At 40.8% G+C, this 23,610-nt stretch overlaps 1 protein-coding gene across 1 annotated transcript; it reads left to right on the top strand.

Annotated features, from left to right (window-relative positions):
* The first annotated feature begins 1,532 nt into the window (after positions 1-1,532).
* On the top strand, positions 1,533-20,623 carry SMARCE1 (SWI/SNF related BAF chromatin remodeling complex subunit E1). Its single transcript, XM_084862174.1, has 11 exons — positions 1,533-1,663; positions 3,658-3,709; positions 3,888-3,931; positions 6,893-6,997; positions 11,587-11,667; positions 12,544-12,675; positions 12,947-13,118; positions 14,814-14,986; positions 16,010-16,111; positions 16,744-16,954; positions 19,115-20,623. Exons 2-11 carry the CDS (start codon positions 3,703-3,705, stop codon positions 19,321-19,323), a joined length of 1,236 nt encoding a protein of 411 aa, XP_084718300.1. The 5' UTR covers positions 1,533-1,663; positions 3,658-3,702; the 3' UTR covers positions 19,324-20,623.
* The last annotated feature ends 2,987 nt before the right edge of the window (positions 20,624-23,610 follow it).

Here is a 23,610-nt window from a genome sequence, read left to right on the forward strand (position 1 = left end):
CTTTTTTTCGTTTCAAAAGTCGTCTTATACACCGGAAAATACGGTACTCACATTTTGTAGATAAAATAAATTAATATTATTCCATTATTTGGGCATAATTAAAATGTATGCTTTTATAACAAAATACAAAAATGAAGAATAATTCCAATTACTACAATTACTAACAATTGTAGTGTCCCTGCCCTGCCTGGCACTGTCACTAATTATCATGTAACCAGGAAGGAATTACTCACATTTCTTAGCCTCAATTTTCACACGGGGGGGGGGGGGGGGGGGGGGGGGGAAGATGGTACTTAGGAACATCGCCTGCCTCGAAGTTGCTTAAAATTGCACTGAGTGACCAGATTATTATGATCTCTGAACGCATAATAATCTGGCCACTCAGTGTGTGTGTGTGTGTGTGTGTGTGTATACTTTTTAGAGGCCTCTAGTATTACAAATAAACATTTTGAAAGAATGTTTATGTGCAAATCACTACAAGCCTTGTCCAGTTTCCCTCACACACTTAGACCCTAGCCCACCCTAAGCTAATTTGGGCCTCACCTCCACACACATGCATTGAGCATCCAACAATGCGTCAAGCCTTAGTAGACACTGGCAACGTGAAGATGACCCATGCAGATGCCTGGACCTCTGTTTGCAAGACCCTCACCATGCATAAACGATGACCAACACCTTGGATCAGGTACAGACTACAACAAAGATGTCAAAGAACCATGGATTTGAGAGGAAGGATCACTGCGGGGGGGGGGAGGGGGGGGTCGGGCAGGAGGGCATCAGAAAGGGACTTGTGAGCTGGGTCCAAAAGGACAGATGAGTTTAACCTGGAAGCGTGGGGTCGGCATTGCCGTCGATGGGAACCCAATGAGCCAAGACCTCGTTAGGCAGAGACCAGAGACCAGCGGGCACCCAACCCAGGGGATTCACACACCGCTGGGCCGCGGCTCGGAAACCGGCGGCAATAGCAACAGATTCGACCTTGGGAAAACGGGAAAAGCCCGTGTCGTTAAGGCAGGAAGCCCGAGGGGCGCCGTGGGGGCGGACACCGCGCTTCCCTCAGCTCCGCTCGCTTAGAAAATGACCTGAGGGGGAGGGGGGGGGAATGGCGGAGCTGGAGTGACCTGAGCCGGGCCCGCGCGGCCTCAGTGGTTCCGGGGCCTCAGGGGCCTCCGCCTGCCCCGGCGACCCCCGCCGTCTTCCGGCCCAGCGCATGGAGCCGAGGCCGCGGCGCCCTCCGCCCGCCCTCCGCCCGCCCTCCGCGCCACCTCGCACGTCCCACCGCCGCCGCCGTCGCCCCGCCCCTTCACGCCGCCGCCGCCGCCGCCGCCCCGCCCCCTTCACGCCGCCGCACGCAGGCCTCCCGGGCGGGCGTCCCCCTCCGCCTCCCGCCGTGACGAATCTGCGCCCGCCCGGAAAGGCACCACACTCGGGGGGTCCGGCGGGACAAAGAGGACCTGAAAAAAAAATCTGTGACCGCAGGAAGCCTCAGGCGTCCTCCCGAGGAGGTTTCTTTCCCCGAAGCCGGCCGGCGGCGCCCGGGGAGGAATTAGGACGCGTGTGTGGAAAGTGCGGGCGCGGACGCTCGCTCCGCGCTCGGGGGGCGGGGCCTGCGCGGGACAAAGGGAAGCGAGGCCGGAGCTGCGGGCTCCTCTTCTGCCCGCGGGTGAGTGTTTCCGCCCGGGATCCGGCGGGCCGGGAGTGGGGAGCCAGCCGGGGGTCCCCGCGCGGCCGGACTGCGGGAACCCGGGGGTTGCTGGGGTGAATTCAGGCCTGGCCGCGGGGCAGAGCCTGGGGCTGGGAGCGCCCTCCCTGAGGCCTAGCGGAGCGAGGGTGGGCAGGGAGCCGTCCCGTTCGGGTTCCCTCCTTTGGCGGCTCGGCTCGCCCCTGCCAGTGGCCCCGCGAAACGGGTCCCAGCAGCCATGTGTACCCCCGCGTTCGTGGGGTGGCTGGTGGCGTGCATCCACCGCCAGAAGCCTGCAGGGAGCAGCCGCAGAGCAAGCCCTGGGGTTGAGCCGGGCCCGTGGGCATCGCTCCCTCTCCCCACCCACGACCCCTAGGAAGGTGGTTTCCCCGGAGTTCAGGCATCGACCTGAGGCTCTCGGTGTGGCTCCGAGTGAAGAGCGAAAGCTCTGAAGCAGATCGGCCTGGGTCGGGAACCCATCCCTGGCATTTCCTTGGCTGTGTGTGTGTTTTAGGGCATGTTCCTTTATTATTGTAAAACCCACTAATCCCATCTGTAACATGGGAATAGCAGTCCCTGTCTTGTTGGTAGTTGGTGACTATAAAACGAAAGGATGTGGGTAACTAGCCTGTCCCCCAGACGGTATTCAGCAAATACCCATCCTAGTATTTTAGGTCCGGCGGTGGGGATGGATCCATGGTGGGCAGCCCGCACTTAGGCTGTGTGGTGTAGCCAAGGAGCTCAATCATTTAAAAGAATGAACCGTGAACGCTGTACACCCGGGGAGCTCGTGGCAGTGTTCGCCAGGGCTCCCCACAGAAGGTTGACAGCTCCCTGAACGTGAGCAGGAAGGAAATAGACACAGAGGCAGTGGTTTCCGCCTGTTCCTCAAGGAAAGAGAGACCCAGCTTAGGTCATTGAGAAAATAAGCTACAGTGTTTCCTTCCCCACCGGGTCTCTTATTCCTCGGGCTCCAAGGGATTCCCCTAAAATGCAAAATAGGAGCCAAAATAGATACATATTACCATGTTTGTTGCGCAGAGCGTTGGATGGAAGTACATCCTGGAATCATAGAAGTTACCCGCCTTTTTTCTGACAATGAACATCGCTTTGTTTGCACCGTGTGATGGCTATTGATGTCAGGAGCAAGCTCGTGTACATGGCCATGGCATGAGCTGGTAATAATACGAGGGCAGAATTTATTCAGCGTTGAGCTAGGTACTGGGACTGTAATAATGAATTAGATGGTCTCTGGTTCCAAGCTGCGCACAATCTAGCCACATTAACCGGTAAACGATACAATATACAGTATCCTAGATATATGTAAAGTGGGTAGGAATACAGATAAAGAAGCAAATCTGCCCAGGTCGTTTATCAAGAAAGCTCCACTAAGGAGATAATTTTGCAACAGGCTGTGAGTTTGGGGGTTTTTTTTGTTTTGTTTTTTATCCTGATGGATTCTTTCAAAATTTATTCCCAACAGTTATGAAGCTGTTTACCACTAAGAGGGAATATAAAGTTCATTAGCATGCCAGTTAGTTACCTTTGGTACTGCCTCCAGGAATAAAATGCTGCTCCATCGTAAGAGAAGTTGTTGGGCTAACAGGAAGGGAAGCTGCTGGTTTGGGAGCTGTCAGTATCTGTAGGCCTCCCTTAGTGTGGGCCCTGATAATGTATCACATTCTATCGTCATTATGTTTTAATCGGTCTGATTAAATGTGTACATGGCATCAGCAAAATCTTTCCCATGCAAGGGATGGCTCAGTAGCATAAGAAAGATTTTTGTTTTGGTCGTCTTAATTCTGATCAACACAGTGACCTAAAAGAACTCGTTAAATATGCAAAAGGCTTGGTTACTAGGAGATAATGTAATTTTACTAAGAAATACCAATTAAACTACCCTATTTAGGAAAACATTCTCTCATGCTTGCTGAGTTTTGATTCTCTTTTTTTTTTCCCCCCCTTTTTTATTTTAGTGTCTCAGATTCATTCTTAAGGAACTGAGAACTTAATCTTCCAAAATGTCAAGTAAGTTTCTTTTTTTTATATTTCTCAATCTATATAAATAAGAGACTAATGCCCTTGCAAATGGGAATTCCAAATACTCTCATTTTTTTTTTTTCTTCAAACAGGACCATTGGTAGTTTTGTTGCATAGTATTATATCTCAGTTGTTTACAAGAAGTTATTTATTTTCTTTCAAACAGAAAGACCATCTTATGCCCCACCTCCCACCCCAGCTCCTGCAACAGTAAGTTTTAATTTTCTTGTTAATGTAATAGCCAAGTCTGGCCTTGATACAAAAACCCAGATGTCTGCCAGGAAGGGTCACTCAATCATCACAGCAATAGGATGAAAAATTCAGCTAAAAAACCCCAGCACTTTCTACTAAAAAAAATACCTTTTTGCACCTTACTTTGAACCAGCCCCAACATTTAAAGAGACATACTGCTGAAAAGCCAACCTCCTATGCTCCGTTCTTTTTTCCTTTTTTTTTTTTAAATGGGAAATAACTGACAAATTTAACTGTCAGCCCTTTTTCCAAACCCCCTACCACCTAAATTTCTTTCTTGTTAATCTCTTATTAAGTGAATGAATGCTCATTCTGGCATTGTTACTTTCAAACCTAACCTTAAATTGGTTACATTGTTTTCTCTCCTTGTCTATATATAATTTTCATATTAAGTCAAACAATAAAGTTTCCAGTTCTCTAAAAAACATTCATTGTAAATCTTTATTTTCAAGCTGTTCAAGTAAGGATTTTATTACCTGTGGGTCAGATCCTGCTGTTGAATTTTATTCCGTTCCATATATCATTGGTTTGGAATTTGATGTGTTTCAAAGTATCCAAATAATAGTTGTGAACTGGTTTTTTCACCCAGCAAGTTCTGATCCAGCTTGGTCAGCATGTCAAATAATTGTCCAATCCATACAACAAAGTTAACAGTAACTCTTCAGACCTTGCTGAAATAGATTCCTTGTTGTTTATTATTTTAAAAAAAGCAAAACAAAACACTATTAACCTTGGCCATACCCTACAAAAGCAATTCTTTAACAGCTGTCAGCCCTTCTTCCAAACCCCCTACCACCTAAATTTCAAGCTAGTTTACTAATTAGGTCCTCTTTGTATAACTTCATTTTCTCCACTAGATAACCATTCTTAATTACTAATCCCTTAGATAAGTGTTTTAGTTACGTTTATTAGCAATTTGGTTTTCTTCAGTAAGATGTTTTTAAAAAGAGATGCTATATCACATGTAATCAGTTCAATTTATAGTAACATATCGTCTCAAGTTACTTCCAGTAAATCTTAAAGTCCTGTGTTTGCTTTCTTAAATCAAAGAACATATCTTTCGACCATCTCCTTGGCACTCTGCTAGTGGCTATCCAGGTGGAGCTGAACAATTGAGATTCCTGACCTCAAACAACTAACCATGTACTTCATTTTTGGAAATGGTATAATTGTCATGTTTTAGGTTCAATTTTTTTTTTTTTAAGCTCCCCTGCTTAATTTTCTTACATTACTGCCTCAATTTTGAAGTGTCTCATTTTTTATGCAACTTTTGAAGGTGTCATTTTTATATAAATACTGCCTCAGACAGTGTATAGTGCCTGGAACACATACTTGATTTTTTAAGATAATAAAAATAGTCCAAAACCAAGTGTTCACTTATGCCTTCTCAAATATAGAAAGGGATTTTTTTTTTTAAATTTTTGCCTTTCTTTAGTCATATTTATATACCATTATAGCTTCACATTGACATATAAATACAGAAGACTAGGGATTAGGACATCCAACAGAGTGGAAATTAAATGAGTTATCCTCCTTCCTTTTTTTTTCCCCCCCCATTATTTTAACCACCACCATCACAATCATCATCACCACCACTACCACCTCCACCACCCAGATGTACCACTCTAAGTAATATACACTTCTTTTGTGCCTTTGATATTTCATCTGTTTTGCCTACTTTAATAAGCTTAATTTGCGTCTCTATAACTACATAGATTACAAATTGATCAGTTCTCTTCTAAAGAAGATCAAATGTTTGAATATCTTTCAGAGACTAAGGATATGTGCAGCGGCATGTTTTAGAAAATTGTGTTTATTTTATAACAGTTACAGTTTAATTGGAATGTGTTAAGTGTATTTTACATCATATAATTCAAGACTGTTGATTGCATGTTAAAATGAAATTACTGTCACTTGTTTTTATTGAATTTCATCAGGGAAAAATACCCTACTTTTAGTCTCTTTGCTATATTCTTTTTATGTATTATATCTTGATTCTCATTAACATTGGATGTCATTATATTAACCACAAGGGGACTGCTATATAAGAGCCCATTTGTAATCACATCAACATATAAAAAGGACTAAAGCTATCAGGGAACTAGATTTATTTTTAAAAAGAGAGAGTTTCAAGTCTGTCAACTAGAAAAATAGTTCACATTAACTAAACGCAGAAATTATTCATGACTGACTTACGGAAGATGGATCAAAGAAGAGATGGAAAAGAAAGCCTATGAAAGAATGGCTGGGTTCAAAAGATCAGACAGTACCCCCAGAAAGAAATCCATGCATTTCTTACAAGTCTTTGTTTTGAAATCATGTATGTGACATCCATTGAATCTCACATATGTTCTTTTCTATTGACAACGTCTGACTTCCTGATTTGAGTCCGTTCTCATTTCTCACATATATAAAGTGATTTAAAGCTGTCTTGGAAAGCAGTCCATTTCTTGTTTTTTGTTTTTAGTAGACAAATACATTGGCGGCATCCACATAACTGTCAAATAAATCATGTTTTGTTTTGCATGTAAAGTGTTCTCACACTTGTAGTTGACCACATTTCAAGCTTTCCTCTCAGACATATATTGCTAAGTTGTTATATCATACTATTGACCATAAAGTAATCCTGAATGTTTGAGACACTTCACTGTATTGCTTATCCCAAAAATTCAAGCACACATTCAAATTCACACAAACACCACTGACCCCTGCAAAGAGAGAGGAAAAAAAAAACACACACACACATACACACACTTGCATACTGGTTTCTCAATGAAAGAAAAAACAACTACAACACATCATTGCTTGTTTAAATTCAGGTTGCTTTTGCATGTCATATGCAGATCATTTTTCATTTCTGTGTTTTCCTCGTTTGAGCTCATTTCTCATTCGTGTTTTTGTCTCATTTGTTTCCATCAGCAAATGCCCAGCACACCAGGGTTTGTGGGATACAATCCATACAGTCATCTCGCCTACAACAACTACAGGCTGGGAGGGAACCCGGGCACCAACAGCCGGGTCACGGTAGGAGAATCAACTATTACAGCATCCGGCAACCAACTGGAATTGACCAGAAATGCCTTCAGAGATAGGTCCTTGCGAATCATCAGCACAGCCATTACATTTTTTTTAACCTGGCTTTTCGACTATTTTGAACATTTGTTGTACAATCTTACACTGAAAAATATATATATATATAGTGAGATCTGGATATGTATAAGAAAAAACTTCATTCTTTTTGGTGGTTGGTAGAGATAAAACCTTGGGCACTTAATGTTTGTACTATATGTAGACAAACCTAGAAGTTTTTATGGTTAAAATACTCTAATTGAGCTGAAGCGTTATCTTTCATTTAAGGTAACTAGCATTAGGTTCAAGAACTCAAGTTTCTTAGCAAATGCTGGGCTTACCGACCTGGCATTTTTTGGCTGGCCTACTAGTTTGAATTGCTACACATAATTGTCTTTTGGATTTAATAGTTGACCTTCTGAGATTCATTTGTCTTCAGTTAAAAAGAGAAAAAGACTTTTGTGTCAACATCAAAGAATTGCAGAATAAAAGTTGAAAGGAATTAATTTGAAGTACTAGACTAGATAACGACAACTAGAAGTGTGCTTATAATCCTTAGGATAAGGGATATGATTTCTGAAACTGATCAATCTAAGACAAAAATAAATATAAAAGTAAATTATAAATTTAAAATAATCAACATTGGGTGATGTACTTTTTGTTTTAGAATCATCTTAAACTCTATTCAAGGAAATTTAGGTACCAAAGGAAAAAAATAGCTGTAAAAAGGATTTATCAAAAATAAATAAATAAATTGAATCCAAAAGTCAAATATCTGCATACACTGGATTACGGTATTTGGTGAGAATTCATACCACTCAGAATGGCTGTAAACTTCTCTACCTGATTTTTATTTGCTGTATTCATAAATAATTCGATTATGTGAATTCAAAAAAGCCCTCTCATCCTGTAGTCAAGCTAGAGCAAAAAGCTTGTTACTATCAGACTATCTTGGTAAGCATATTGCTTAGCTTGATAGGTTTTGTTTGTTTAAAATTTTCATTGTTTCTGCATAATTTGTACTTCATAAGCACATCAAGTTTTATGTGCCATGCATATTTCATGGTATCTGAAAAGAATTCTGACTGTGTGTGTGTGTGTGTGTATGCATTTCACAATGCATACAATTTTTATTTGCATTGATACATGTTTTTTCTTGGCCTAAATGTGTTGTTTCATAAATGTAATGGGTGGCAAGGTTATCAAATGATAAAGAGCATTTTAATTTAAACAAGAAACGGAATCAATTTTGGACCATTCGTGTTAATGCAGAAAATTGCTCATGAGCAAGTAAACAAGAATGATTGCATTTTAATTGCTCTATACAGTCAGCTCTTGATTATCTATGTTAATGGAATAGAAATAGCGTTAACTATAATACTAGAATCATTTGTATTTTGGTCTGCGTAAGCATTTTGTTGTTAACTTGGACCTATCTGTGAGAATTCTCTTAATAAAATGAGATCATTTAATGGAGACTTAGCTAGGGAAAGGCAAGTGTGCTCTCTGTTTTGGAAGCTGGCTAAATTCTCTGTTTCTCCCCATTCCTTCTTAGGTGTGTTGGGACCACAACATTTGGAGTGGGCATTAGCTTCAGGGTAGATTTGGACAAAAAGGTTGTTGGGGGTAGAAAATTTGGTGTTTGGAATCTTTGTAGTTGTTTTCTTTGTATTGTTCTCTCAATATCAAATTAAATTATAATTAAGCTGTTGTTTAGACTTAACCTGAATGGCCTAGAAAATATGAAGGCTTTTAGCCTGTGTCCAGCCCCTTCAACTTTTAGTGACCTCTATCTTAGGTCATTGAATATCCTCAAGAATATTAGTTAAGTCTAAAGTTTTTCACCACCTTTTTTATATATCTAACTTAAGCCATGTTAGGACTCAGTAAATCTGGTTTTGACCATTATTAAAGTGTTTTATTTAAGTTGACCCAACTATGTATTACTTTGGCTGGATTTCGGGGTTGTCCTGTCTGTGATTTGAAGGAATGATTCTGTGCATCCCTGTAGGCTCCTGTATACTTGAATAGTTTTCAGACAATAACTGTATAGCATGTTGAAACCTTTGGGAGTGCTTGTGATAGCTCTGCGATGGAAATCACTCCTAGTCAGGTCTTCATTCAGATGATGATTAACTTCTCTTAAGTACAGTGTGAAAAATAGGTTGAGATAAAATGTTACAAGACAACTTATTTCTGTACTTCAGTAGAAATTCTATCCCAGGAGAAAACCCTTAATAAGGTCCTACCAGAGAATTGGGAAGAAACAACAACAAACTCTTGAGTAGCCAAAATAAATTTCACAAAATAATGGACTATTTTGTAGGCTATCCCAGGACCATACTCTTATGTAAGCACATTTTAACAAGCATAGCTACTTGTTTTCCCCCAAGGCATTGCCAGTTAGAAGCAGAAAACTGGAAAGAGGGAGAGTTGCTGCTAGAGATGGATTTCATGGTAACAGGAAGGAAAGAAAAGCTTAAAAAAAAAGCCTAACTACTGGGCATTGAGACATTCTAGAACGATGTCCATCTGAGATGGTAAATGACAGGTGTTTAATGATACAAATCTTCAGTATCCTCAAAATCAACTACTATTTAACTTGGTTAATGTTTTTTATTTTGTTTGCATTTGTAAATTGGTCAATGTAATAAAATAGGGACTCAGTGTGTGAGCTATTCAGGTACCTTTCTTTGGGAGAAAGGAAGATAAATAGGCAAACCCATTAATGGCATAAATGCAGTTCTTGGAAAAACATCCAAGAGCAAATATTACTATAACTTATCTTTTAAGTGTTTTAATTCAACATATTTAAGCATAGACATTTTAGAATTTTTTACCTCTTTTTAAAAAAAATTGTTAACAATGACCTACCAAATTCAATTATTGGCACAATTTCAACTTTATTTGTAACTTCATGAAATTCTGAAGATTTGTGTTAACTGAGTTGGTAATGCTTTCTAGTAACTTCATGTATGAATACTCAGACTTCTATATGTCTTGCTCTGATTTTATGACATACTAGTAAGGTTAGCTTTGTAGGAATTCCTCCCTCCTCCCTTTCCTCTTGGAAGAACTCCTACAGACCCTGAGACAGATCTCCCCTTACTCTTCATACCACCGCTGTTGACAGTTTCCATCCCCAAGGTCTCACCTCCTTCCATTGCCCACTGCTGCTAAAAGCAAGGTCTGTGCATGGGCGCCAGCATTAGATGTGGTAAGAAAGTATATGAAGAGTGAGAAGAGAAGAAATACTGTTTCAAAGGTGAAATGCTTACTAATCATTTTGTGTATGAAGAAAGTTACTGAAAAGCATAGAGGGGTGAAGGAGACCCTCATAGTGAAAGGAAGCATCATCTGAAAGCAGTGGAGCAGGGTGCAAACATGCTAATCTCTGAGCCCATGGATGAAAAATAAGGTTGTGATTGAGGCCCTAGCCCAGAACAGAGTTTTCCCTAGGGTTTTGTCACACCAGCAACAGAAAAGCAAGGGAACCGACTGTCACTAGTTTTCTTACAAAAATATGCCAATCTCTGTCTTGGTAATTAGAATAAGTCAGCACTTCTTACCCCCTGCCTGGCAAGAATCAATAGTGGGGATCTTCTAGAAATTGGGGGGAAATAAAAGTCATTCAGCCATGGTTTTATTCTGAGTCCTTGAGCAAATAGAGTCATATAAATATATTAAGAAGAGACTAAGTTCAGAAATGGCATTCTTGGATTGGAGTTATGTGGGGTGCCCACTAGAAGTTACCTGGTATCTCTTGCATAGATATTAGCCCATAGAAAGAACCGATCTTTCTTCTTTCTCTTTCTTTTTTTAATCAAATGGAGATTCTTGATATACTTTAATGGCCCGTGTCTGCCATTTCTCTATTCCCAGTAAGCTTGTTTGCCCCTCCACTAAGGATAAAAAGGGCATGACTTTATTTCACACTTCTTGATCCTCTTTATAGAAAACCACTAAATATAGAACCTTAAAATGTCTAGTCGTGATAAAGGAGATGGGGTTTTTGTTGCCTGTTTTTGAACTTAGACAATAGTTGTTGTTTATGTAGGGGTGCATTCTGAAATAATAAAGTGCCCTGTAGACAGTGTGAGTGTGGCTAAGTGCTGAAGGCATTCGGATTCTGGTGCAGATAATCAAGTGTTGACTGTATGTGTAATGGCAAATTAAGCAAAATAAAAGGGTGCCAGGTAATGTCCTGAATGTGGGACATTTGCTATGTGACCATATATTTTTGATGTATGGATTGTTCTGTAATAATTTATTTGTTCTTGCAGCCAGGTTGTCAAAGCAGTGGCAATAAACTGCTATGTAAAATATTTTTTAAATTATGTGCGTAAAGTCATTTTCTTCATTTTCTTTTGATGTGAACATTTCTGAATTTGCAGTGGTAGCTATTTTCAGTGGAGAAAATATAAGACTCTTGTATCCATGGACGAGTAGAAGAAAGGCGCATTAGAATTTTTAAGGCACTCTCTTTTCATTTTACTGGGGAGCTTCTTGCAATTGAATAATGAATGTTTTTAACTCTTTTGTAGGCATCCTCTGGCATTACGATTCCAAAACCCCCAAAGCCTCCAGATAAGCCGCTGATGCCCTACATGAGGTACAGCAGGAAGGTAGGTGCTGAGGAGCGAGGGCTGGGCACTGTTGTCTTTGCTTCTCATTGGATTTCAGATGGGCTCGGCCAGCTTTTCTGCGCACAGTCACAGGAAAGGATAAAGAATTGCAGTTGTTAAAGAAATGACTTCTGATTTTAAAGTTCCAGGGCTAAAATTTAACAAGAAGAACATGATTGAATACACTGTTACACTCCTTAAGACAGTGTTTAATAGCCAGCGTTATGTAGTCTTTTGGGGAATATTTAATGACATTAGAAAAATCTTGAATGAAAAAAGGGATATAAGACTACTGTGTGTATAAGTATCTTATTTTTATAAAAATAATAGCTTACATGCTAGTTTGAAGGAAGAAAAAGCCAAAGATTTAGTAGTTATCTCTAAGTAGTAAGCTATGATCATTTTTATTTTCTTTACACTACCTTGAATTTTTCCTCTTTTTTTGTTTGTGATGTACCTACATTACTCTTAATAGGTACAGCCAGTGATACCTTCATTAAAGATAAGAGCATTTAGCTATTTCCATCACTATTTAGAATTTTTTTTTTTATTGTTGGTCATAATTATATGTGTATTTGATGATGCATTGTATTGTGCAGATTAACGACTTCTGAATTTTTGTCAACTTTTAGACACAGACTCTGTTACCGAGTTAGCTTCTCTTACATATCTGTAGTGATTGTTGATGTCTGAGATCTGCCTTAACGCAGTCTGTCAGACTGGAGAGGAAATGAGATTGGCCAACTGTTCATTGTACAGCAGGCTAATGAGACTTGTTCTCTCCCCTCTGTTTTTAAATGTTCATATTAAAAAGTGTTTTTAAAGCTCTGTATTTCTAGGCATCAATACTGACATTTCAACTGTTTCCTTTTTAAGGTCTGGGACCAAGTGAAGGCTTCCAACCCTGACCTAAAGTTGTGGGAGATTGGCAAGATCATTGGTGGCATGTGGCGAGATCTCACCGATGAAGAAAAACAAGAATATTTAAACGAATACGAAGCAGAAAAGGTAGCGTGGGGGCTGCAGTGGGATGGACCCCGTGGGAAAGACATGGACATTTGCTTATGATTTAGAAAAGAAGCATAAGATCGAGGACAGCTGAGGCTGCACTGCGGCTTGGTCTGCCTTGATCAAGTCACCTAATTTCTCTAGGCTTCAGATTTCATGTCTGTAAAAAGGAGATAATTATGGTGTCTTTGGATATTCCTGCGAGATAATATAAGTATCATTATAACCTGATAAATGTTCATGATAAAACTGCAAAATGTTTGCATTTCAGATAGAGTACAATGAATCTATGAAGGCCTACCACAATTCCCCCGCATACCTTGCTTACATAAATGCAAAAAGTCGTGCCGAAGCCGCTTTAGAGGAAGAGAGTCGACAGAGGCAGTCTCGCATGGAGAAAGGAGAACCTTACATGAGCATCCAGCCAGCTGAAGATCCGGACGGTAAATGACAAAGACAGAGCGGGGCTTTGTTATGCTTTCTCTGAGAATTAAAATAAGACAGATCCCTTAAGTTTTTACTTCCTATCCCAAATGGAAAACAAAGCCTAATTTAAGTACCATTTCCTTATTTTGAATAACTATTTTTGTAAGATTTGTATGTGAATTTCCCACAAGAAAAGGAAATATTCTTTTTAGTGCAGAAAGTAGCAAAAACTATCTGTTATCCAAATCTTTGTACTCAAAATGCCTGAAAGGTTTTTGAGCCATAATCAGAAGTTTGCCTCAACTGCTTTAAAAAAGGTAAATGCCTCCTAGTCACACCCTGTTTCTTATTGGTTCCCATGCCCTGAATGAAGGACTCCTGAGAGAGAAAGTTAAGCAGGTGGGGGGGGGGGGGGTGTGTACTATGAAACTTCTTTCCCAGTTAAGTGAGAAATCCAACTAGAATTTATAAATGTATCTCATGATAGCACACATAAGGGTACACAAATTTAACACACACACACACACACACATCAGCTTCCTCGTTGCCATTTCATAAATAGTTTGCAGGTCTACAGATTGCGCCCTGGCCATGTGCAGCCAGACAGAGTCTGTAGCAACAAGGAGCCAGCCCCAGAGCTAGCCACCTCTAGCTGTGGGCATGTTTGTCCACGTAGCAGGCATCTTGTACATCTCTGTGTGCTGCTGTGATAGGGAAAAGGTTGGAAGTTCTAACTACAAGCAACAGGAAACATCAGGATAATTTAAGACCCCGTTTTAAAGTAGTGGTAACAATGCTTATAAGAACTTTAAAGAAGATACACCATTGAGAGAGGACACAGTAATACCACCTAAAGACAAATAAACTGACATACTTAAAAGAAAAACAAAAATGCTATTTTAAAAGAATAGATTGGGATATTGGCAGATACTCTCATAAATATAGAATAGGATATTAGTATAACGAATAGCATATGGAATAGAAACTATCAAGTGTTAAACAGAATCAGATCAGGAGTGCTAAAGACACACTAGCATACATGGACCTTAACTGCTCAGAGTGAATGGTTAATGCAAAAAAAAAGCATGCAAAACTAAAAAAGGTAGGAGAACATCCAGTCTACAAATAATCGGAAGGGTGGGGCTCAGTAGAAGAGGAAAGAAAGGCTAGCAATGTAAAAGCCATGGATAGAAAATAGTTTTCACTAGGTGAAAGATAACAGCATGAATATTGAGACAGGTTGAAGGGATCACTCAGGAACAATCTTTAAAAAGCGTTCCTTTTCTCTGCTTCTCAAACTTCTGCCCATTGTGTTTTTTAAGTTTAAGATAGGATCTTAAAGCTGCTCCGAAGAAAGGACAGGTACTACCAAGAGAGAGAGACATTGGCAGAATTCTAGTTTTGCTATCGCATGCAGCCTTCACGTTGATTTCCAGGCTAAAGACACATGCTTATATCTCACTTGTGTTTCAGCCAAATCTGTCTCTGACACAGATCATCTCCTAAAGATTCTGTGAGAAAAACCAATACCTTTGCCAATGAACACAGCGTGTCCTGTGTAGTTTTTATCAAATGACTGCCCCAGTGTTCCCATGGCGTCCTTTAGACCCACTTGTGAGAGCCATGCTCCTTGGGGATTAAGTGTGTACATTGTTCCACTCCTGTTTATGGTTACTGGTGACCTAATTTCCAGAACATCTCCTTTATTCCAGATTATGATGATGGCTTTTCAATGAAGCATACAGCCACCGCCCGTTTCCAGAGAAACCACCGCCTCATCAGTGAGATCCTCAGTGAAAGTGTGGTGCCAGACGTTCGGTCGGTTGTCACAACAGCTAGAATGCAGGTCCTCAAACGACAGGTCCAGTCCTTAATGGTTCATCAGGTAGAGTCACAAAACATTTGTTATAATAAAACGGGCTTATGCCACAGATCCCAGGTGGCCTGCTTCTATATAATGCATCAGTGCGCCTGTCAAGTATGTCTGTTCAATCTAACCTGTTCCTGACTCAGGAAAGAGACTTGAGGGAGTGAACCTCTCCCACCGATTTCATATGTTTACCCTTAAAACTGTAACATAGAGTCTTGTAATGGAAAATTTGTCCATTTAGAATTTTGAGACATCCTACCAACCTTTTACTGCCTTACTCCATATTCTAAAATTGCTCAGGCCTGAAACAATATTTAACATCACATACTTATTAGTCAGAATGATTTCTCTATGCTACATTTTACTTTTATTTTAAAACCTTAGCTAGACATAGTGTGTAATAAGTGACTGAAATTAATTCAGGCCAAAACTAGTTTGGCTCAATGGATAGAGCGTCGGCTTGGGGACTGAAAAGTCCCGGGTTCGATTCCGGTCAAGGGCATGTGCCTTGGTTGTGGGCATATCCCCACTAGGGGGTGTGCAGGAGGCAGCTGGTCGATGACTCTCTCTCATCGGTTTCTAACTCTATCTCTCTCCCTTCCTCTCTGCAAAATCAATAAAATATATTAAAAAAAAAAAAAAAAAAAAGAATTCAGGCCCTAGCTAGTTTGGCTCAATGGATAGAGCTTCAACCTGTGGACTGAAGGATCCCGAGTACGATTGTGGCCAAGGCACATGCCCAGGTTGCAGGCACAACCCCCAGGGGAGGTGTGCAGGAGGCAGCCATTCAGTGATTCACATCATTGATGCTTCTATCTCTTATCTCCCTGTCCTTTTCTCTCTGAAATCAGTAAAAAAATATATATATATATATATTTTTTTTTAATTTATTTTTTTTTTTTAAGAATTCAGGACATTTGTTATATTATAAGAAAGTGTGGACTATTAAAAAATGAGACATGTTTTCTATTTGACATTTGCTTTAAAGTAATGCAGTAATTATAAAACAATTATAAAGCGTGATCATATGTCTTACAGCGAAAACTAGAAGCTGAACTTCTTCAAATAGAGGAGCGACACCAGGAAAAGAAGAGGAAATTCCTGGAAAGCACAGATTCATTCAACAATGAACTTAAGAGGGTAACAACTTAATGTGTTAACTATATCGTGTCTGTTATTTATATTTCTCATTCTTTTTTCCAAAATAGTGCTTTTGTTGAATATTTTTCACTTTCAAACGGGTAATTTCACTATAACCAGTAGATCTTTGCTTTATAAAATTATTCCCATTTTTTTTTGGCAAAATTGTGATAGGTTTGAAATATTTAGTATGCATACTAGGCCTATCGAGTCTAGAATCCTCTGATGTTCTAATTTAAACTCTCACTCAAGCGTGAATTATTTTCATTTCATTGAAATTTGTCAAATGTTGTCGTTAGATGTAGCTCACAGTTTGAACTTTGTATTAAAACAGGTAAATCTAGTGTTTGGTAGCCTAAAATATAAAATGGAAACTTTACATATAATCCAGTACTTTCAGCATTGCCTCGCCAACTATTTGTAATCTTTGATGGTACGTGGCTCTGCAACTTTCTTTCCCTATAGACACAGACTCTCGGGGAAGACCTGGAGCCATGCTTTTTCTCTCCCATGTACATATAGTTTATAGCCAATAAATCCCATTTTTGAAGTAATTTTTTTCTCTTTGAGAGATTGTAAGAAAAGCACATTACTAAGAGGTTTTTTTGTGTTGGTCTTTTTCTGACTACTAGTTGTGTGGTTTAAAAATCGAAGTGGATATGGAAAAAATTGCAGCTGAAATTGCACAGGCAGAGGAACAGGCTCGCAAAAGGCAGGAGGAAAGGGAGAAGGAGGCAGCAGAGCAAGCCGAACGCAGCCAGAGCAGCATCGTTCCTGAGGAAGAACAAGCAGCAGATAAGACTGAAGAGAAGAAAGAAGCCGAGAACATTCCGATGGAGACAGGTAACCTCCCAGTGGACACAGTGGAAATGTTGGGTTTTACAGCTCTTTCGTTTTTATTTCTCTTTCTCGATACCTTTCAGAGGTCATGCTGTCCCTGCTACCTCTTCGGTTATTCTTTATATGACCTATCCATTTCTTTCAAATCTTAATTTCTAAAAGTAGGTTCATGTAACATGTTTGTATCAGTGCGGAACAGCAGTGGTATGTTATCTTTAGTCTTGCTCTTTGAGGTCTCAGTTATTTCCCAAGATTGAGTCAAGTCATTTTCCACCTTGAGAATATCAAGTGAGACAGTGTGACGGTTAAGGAGACTGGCCCTGGAGTCAGATCAGGGTCTAACACTGCTTCACCACGTGCTAGCACTGTGCCCTTGGATAGTTACTGAATCTCCGTTCCTTCCTTTGTAAGTATTCTAGCACCTGCTTCAGTGGGTAAACTCAAAAATGTACATAAAATCATTCAGTATTGGGTTTGACATGGTATTGGCACTCAGTGTTTTAACCTTTGTTGCTAAAATTATTTAAATAAGATGTGGTTGTTGCTGTTAAAACAGATCATTTTGGTGCCCTAGGACAGGGCCAAATCCTGCCTGCCACCTGCTTTTAAACCAAGTTTTGTGGGAACACAGTTCACCCATTTGTTTACATGCTGTCTGTGATTGCTTTGGGCCACAACAAACAGTTGAGTGGTTGTAACAAAGACTACCTAGCCCACGTAACCTAAATATTTCCTGCGTAGCCTCTACAGAAAAGTTTGTTGACCCCACCCTGGAAAATCTCAACTTCCAGGTGTACTCAGAATTTCTGACTGAAAGCATTCCTCAAGGCAAAAAAAAAAAAAAAAAAAAAAAAAGGAAAGAAAGAAAGGAAAATACCATGCAACACTTACATAAATACTGATTAAATTGGTTATTTGAAATTTTGAGATTACCCTACCCTTTGGCACAGTTTTGTCCCTAACCAATGTACTATGTAAACAGGACTAAGCAAAGGTGTTACGGGAAACACAGCCAAAGGTCTCCTGGACCATCGTAAGAAGGGGGAAGAGTGGTAATCATGCTTAGTACTCAGTCGATGGTCAGATAACTTCCTGCTTGACATCTGGAAAACATTTAATGGAATGTAAATGCCACCAGGCATTTCTACAGAATATAATTCAGCAGATTAACACTTCAGATAGATTTTAAGTTTCATTATTTGAGCCTTTTTCTGTTTTGTGTGAACAGGTTTTTTATCTTAACAAAATTTGAACATGGGCAGATTTTTGTGGTTAATGCAAGAATTTGAGAGCTAGAGTGTGGTATATGGTTCTTTGCTCATTTTGCAACTAAATGGAACACTCTGTCCTTTGCCTCTGTTTTGTCATCTATGAATAGAACATGCCTGTAGGTCTTCACTCAGATTTTTGTCCTTCTAGCCAACAGGAAAACAACAGAAGAAAACCGAACCTATTAGAGCAAAAACCTCATGCTCTTAATTTCTTACAGAAAACAGCCCAACATGACTTTTAATGAGATACCTAAAATAATGGCCTTATATCATTTCCACATGCACTTTCTTAATTATTAAATACAAAGCACTCCACGACAGCATTGTCCAGTAGATATGCACATAAGTCACTTGTGTGACTACATGTTCTACTAATGACATTTTTCAAAGTAGAGCAAAACAAGTGAAATTTTAAACATACATTTAATGAACCCAGTTTATCCTAAACAGTATCATTTCAACATGTAATTCACTTCTTTTCCCAATTGCAGTTGACATCACTATTATTTTATAGTAGAGGCCCGACTCACAAACATCCGTGCAAGAATGGGCCTGCCTTCCCCTGGCTGCCCGGAGCCGCCTGAAAGTATTGAACATTCTTTTTTCATAAAGCCTTTGGAATCTGATGTGTATTTTGTACTTACAGCACATCTACATTTGAAGCTACATTTTTAAATACAGGTCAAGAAGTATTTAGATTTCATAATTTACAGTGAAAAAGTAGATTCTTACCCCCAAATTATCTCAAACATGCTGGAAGTTTCTCGGTCACTATAGCTCGGTTTAGGTGCTTAATAGCCACATGCTGGGACGGTGGAACTCTCGGCTGTCGGCCTGATTAGAAGAGTAAGTTTCTGCCTCGGAACTAACAGTGACAAATGTGTGCTTACAGAGGAGACACACCTTGAAGAAACCACAGAAAGCCAGCAGAATGGTGAAGAAGGCACATCTACTCCAGAGGACAAGGAGAGTGGACAGGAGGGGGTGGACAGTATGGCCGAGGAAGGGACCAGTGACAGTAACACTGGCTCCGAGAGCAACAGCGCCACAGTGGAGGAGCCTCCAACAGATCCCATACCGGAAGATGAGAAAAAGGAATAAACGATGCCTTGTTTTATGTATTCTAAATCCTTTTTTTAAATGAAAAAAAAAATGTTTCTGAGTTTTAATGGTGTTATGTGGTTTGTGTACTAATGTTTTCCTTGTCCATATCACGCCACCCAAAGCTTTTGGACCATATGACATCATGAGCCAAATGGCATGGTCACCTTTCCTTTTTTAAATATATTTGTATTGATTTCAGAGAGGAAGGGAAAGGGGGAGAGAGAGAGAAACATCAACGATGAGAGAGAATCATTGATCGGCTGTCTCCTGCACACCCTTTACTGGAGATTGAGCCCACAACCTGGGCATGTGCCCTTGACCAAAATCGAACCCGGGACACTTCAGTCCACAGGCTGACGCTCAATCCACTGAGCCAAACCTGCTTGGGCCATAGTCACCTTTGTAAGTTGTTGTGATGGTGGTTCTCTTCCTTAGGTCTTGTTTCTATCCTTCACTGCTGAAAGCCTCGGAATTTAAATTAATTGAGAAAATACCCATTTTTGGAGAATTTTCCTTTGATGCTGCAGAATCTACTCTTACAAATGCCTTCCTACAGCTCACTGGGGTGCTTACCAAAGCCATAGCTTTAAATCTTCTCAGTCCCATCAACAGCTTCCTGAAAGTTCCCTTTCCTGTGTACTTCCACAAAGGTAGCTTCTTGAAAACATAATCATGTATGAGTATATGTTTGTTCACTTGCCCTTTTCATTTGTAATCAATGTCAGGTAACCAAGAGTTGTGTTAAAGTGTTGAGTGTACCTGCAACTATGCTTGGATCGTATTGATCAAGAAATAGTCTCCATAGAGTAGTCACCAGCTTATGAAATAGTCATTAAAGCAAACATGGCACATGTATACTGTCCTGCTTTTTGTTATAATTAATATTGGGTACGTTCTGGTCAATTCATCCTTATTGTACAGGGGGGGAAAAAATTACTTTTTTATCAAGTTTTCCAAAGACAGTAGATCACAAAAGCTTAAGGAATTGAATTCTTGCAAGGGAGTATATAACTTCAAAATGATTGGCCCGTTCTAGAAGAAAACAGCTCGGAATTAAGTTCTATCACTTGAAATTGTTTTTACAATAATCAAAACATTCAAAACCTCAAGGCTCAGGATCCGTAGATCAGAGCCTACCTTTTGATAAACTTAGTTAAGTTTTAGCGAGTAGAAACAAGATGGTTTGTGACACATGCTTCCTAAAAACTAGACTAGATTTTTACTAAATAGTGGAATATCTGATGGTATATGTTTCTTAAAGGTCCAAATGTAATAAATAAAAGGAAAAAGAAAACAGTCTCGGTGTTTTTAATGCATTCAATGTTTATATGCCAAGCAAGCAAATGATTTTGTTACTGGAACACACTGACCATGTGGAGTGGTCACTCGGCCATTATAAACCACATTCTCACAGTCCTCTCTCACCCCACTGCTGCACTAGCAAGTTCATGGGTACAAAACACTGAACATGTACATAGGGAGGCTGGTCGGTATCTACATTTACATATGAGCAATATGAAAAAGTTTATGACAGATTAGTTCTCTGTGGAAAATGTGGCTCAATCGATGTAAATAATCTGCTTACATAGAGATAACTTCTCTATAGAGGCAAGACTTCATTTTTAGTGAATTTACCGACCATGTAGGATTCCATTTGACGTTCAGCCTCCTGAGGAAGAGGAAGAAAGGGAAGCTCAACGTTGGGTGGAAACAACCTGTTTTTCTATTGTAAATGGCACATGGGATCTTTCTCCCGTTTCTTTTAGAATCCAGAACTAGTGCATTGGATAATCTCTTTGATATATTGGGCTTTGTGGGACTAAGAACTTAAGCTATCTCATTCCCTGCAAATTGAATGTGTTCTAATTCACTCCCTAATAATTAAACCAGGTAGAGAAGTTAAATAATATGGATGGAGCCCAGCTGGTATGGCTCAGTGGTCGAGCATCGACCTATGAAGCAGGAGGTCATAGTTCAATTCCCAGTTGCTGGCTTGACCCCCAACAGGAAACATGCAGGAGGCAGCCAATCAATCAATGATGTTTCTATCTCTATTCCTCCCCCTCTGAAATCAATAAAAATGTCCTATATAATAAAAGGCTAATATACAAATTGACAGCTGTGATGTGTACTGACCACCAGGGGGCAGACGCTCAGTGCAGGAGCTCCCTCCTGGTGGTCAGTACACTCCCACAGGGGAGCACTGCTCAGCCAGAAGCCAGAATTATAGCTGGCAGGTGCATTAGTGATGGCAGGAGCATCTCCCACCTCCATAGCAGGGAGCAGGCCTAAGCCATTAGTCAGACAATCCCCCAAGTGCTCCCGGACTGCAAGAGGGCACAAGCTAGACTGAGAGGCCCCCCCCGAAATGCATGAATTTTGTGCAGTGGGCCTCTATATATATAAAACCCTAAAATGCAAGTGGACCAAATGGCAAAACAAACAACTGGCCGCTATGATGTGCTCTGATGACCAGGGGCAGAGCATGGAAGATGACTAGTGTTAGCGATAGTGGGATGGTGGAGCAGGTGAGCAGGGGTGCCAGACCAAGGTGGGGAGCCGGTTGCTGCCATTGGGGAAAACCTCTGGTGGTTACTGGAAATTCTTTGCTCCTACACACCACAGTCCTGCCCAACGCTCACACTTGCACAGGCCCCCAGCACCAGTCCCAGCGGTAGCTGCTGGCCCCAATCACCCCTGAGGGCATCTCCACCTCCCCCTGCTCTTGAGGAGTGATTGGGGCAACAACCACCACTCACATCCATTGCTGGCACCATCCCCAATGGCTCCGCGCCATCAGCGGGCGTGAGCAGGGCCAGCACCATCAGTGTGCAGGGGCGGCGGCGGCGGTGGGAGCAGGGCTGCTGGCAGACAGGGGACCAGGGCTGCAGGGGGAGGGGCTTGGCTGGGGCACAGAAGATGGGCTGAGACCAGCCTCTGTGCCTACCCCAGCCTCACGACACACAGTTCCTTTCAAGATGCACGAATTAGTGCACTGGGCCCCTAGTATTAAAATAATATGGATGGAAAACAGTGCCAGAGCAAGATGTCAGGTTATCTATGGCATTGAAGTCTCAGTGGGTGGAACTGGCTCCTTTGCTAAGCTGGAGTTGGCACTCAAAACAAGCATATCTGCCTTCAACAATGCTGTGGCAGTGGCTGAAGGACAAATTTAAATCAGACGGGATCTGACAGCTCATAACAGGCAGTGGAAGGTGGTGATTAAAATTCCCTCTTGTCAGAGCAATGTACGTAGACACCACCTGTGTTTTAGTTGTCTCCTAGTTTCTTTGAGCATGTGGATATAATCAAGATCTTCAGTTTTCCCCTTTCCCCGTAGGCACTGGGCAAGTCACTTAAACTCTGAGCCTGTTTCAACTATAAAATGGATTGAACTACTTTCTGTCTCAGTCCCTGATTGCTTCCAATAGCCATGATTTTTAGTGCATTTATTTTTAAAATATGTTTTATTGATTTTTTACAGAGAGGAAGGAAGAGGGATAAAGAGTTAGAAACATCGATGAGAGAGAAACATCCATCAGCTGCATCGTGCACACCCCCTACTGGGGATGTGCCCGCAACCAAGGAACATGCCCTTGACTAGAATCAAACCTGAGATCCTTCAGTCCACAGGCCGACGCTCTATCCACTGAGCCAAAGCAGTGAGGGCTAGTGCATTTATTTTTAATATGAACACATAACGTTTGAGGGCTTAAATTTATATTAATTTTTTAAAGATAATGGCTTTTTAAGAAAGATATATATATATATATATATATATATATATATATATATATATAGAGAGAGAGAGAGAGAGAGAGAGAGAGAGAGAGAGAGAGAGAGGAAGAAGGTGGGAGGGAGGGAGAGAGGAAAGGAGTGGGGGGGGAGAGAGAGAGAGAGAGAGAGAGAGAGAGAGAGAGAGAGACAGACATTGATCAGTTGCCTCCAGCATACACCCTGATGGGGATCAAACCAAAACCTGGACATGCACCCTGAGCAGAAATCAAACTCACCACCTATTCGCCCAACCAACTGAGCCACCCTTGCCAGGGTTATATTAATTTTTAACAAATAGGAGAGAGGGGAACCCCCCACAGTCCCCCAGTTTTCTTACAGGAGTTTCAATTTCATGTTTTCACCATCTCAACAAGCGTGTCTAAGCGGCTCTCATGCAACATCAAAAATGATGTACCCTGCCAAGCAGAGCTTCGGGGAATGGCTGCTAGGAGCTCTCTCGTTTTCACAGGATAATTGGGAATGTCCTATGAAAAAGACATGATGCTT

The sequence above is a fragment of the Pipistrellus hanaki genome (genome assembly GCF_964339955.1).
Source record: "Pipistrellus hanaki genome assembly, chromosome: 16".
NCBI classification, from domain to species: Eukaryota; Metazoa; Chordata; class Mammalia; order Chiroptera; family Vespertilionidae; genus Pipistrellus; species Pipistrellus hanaki.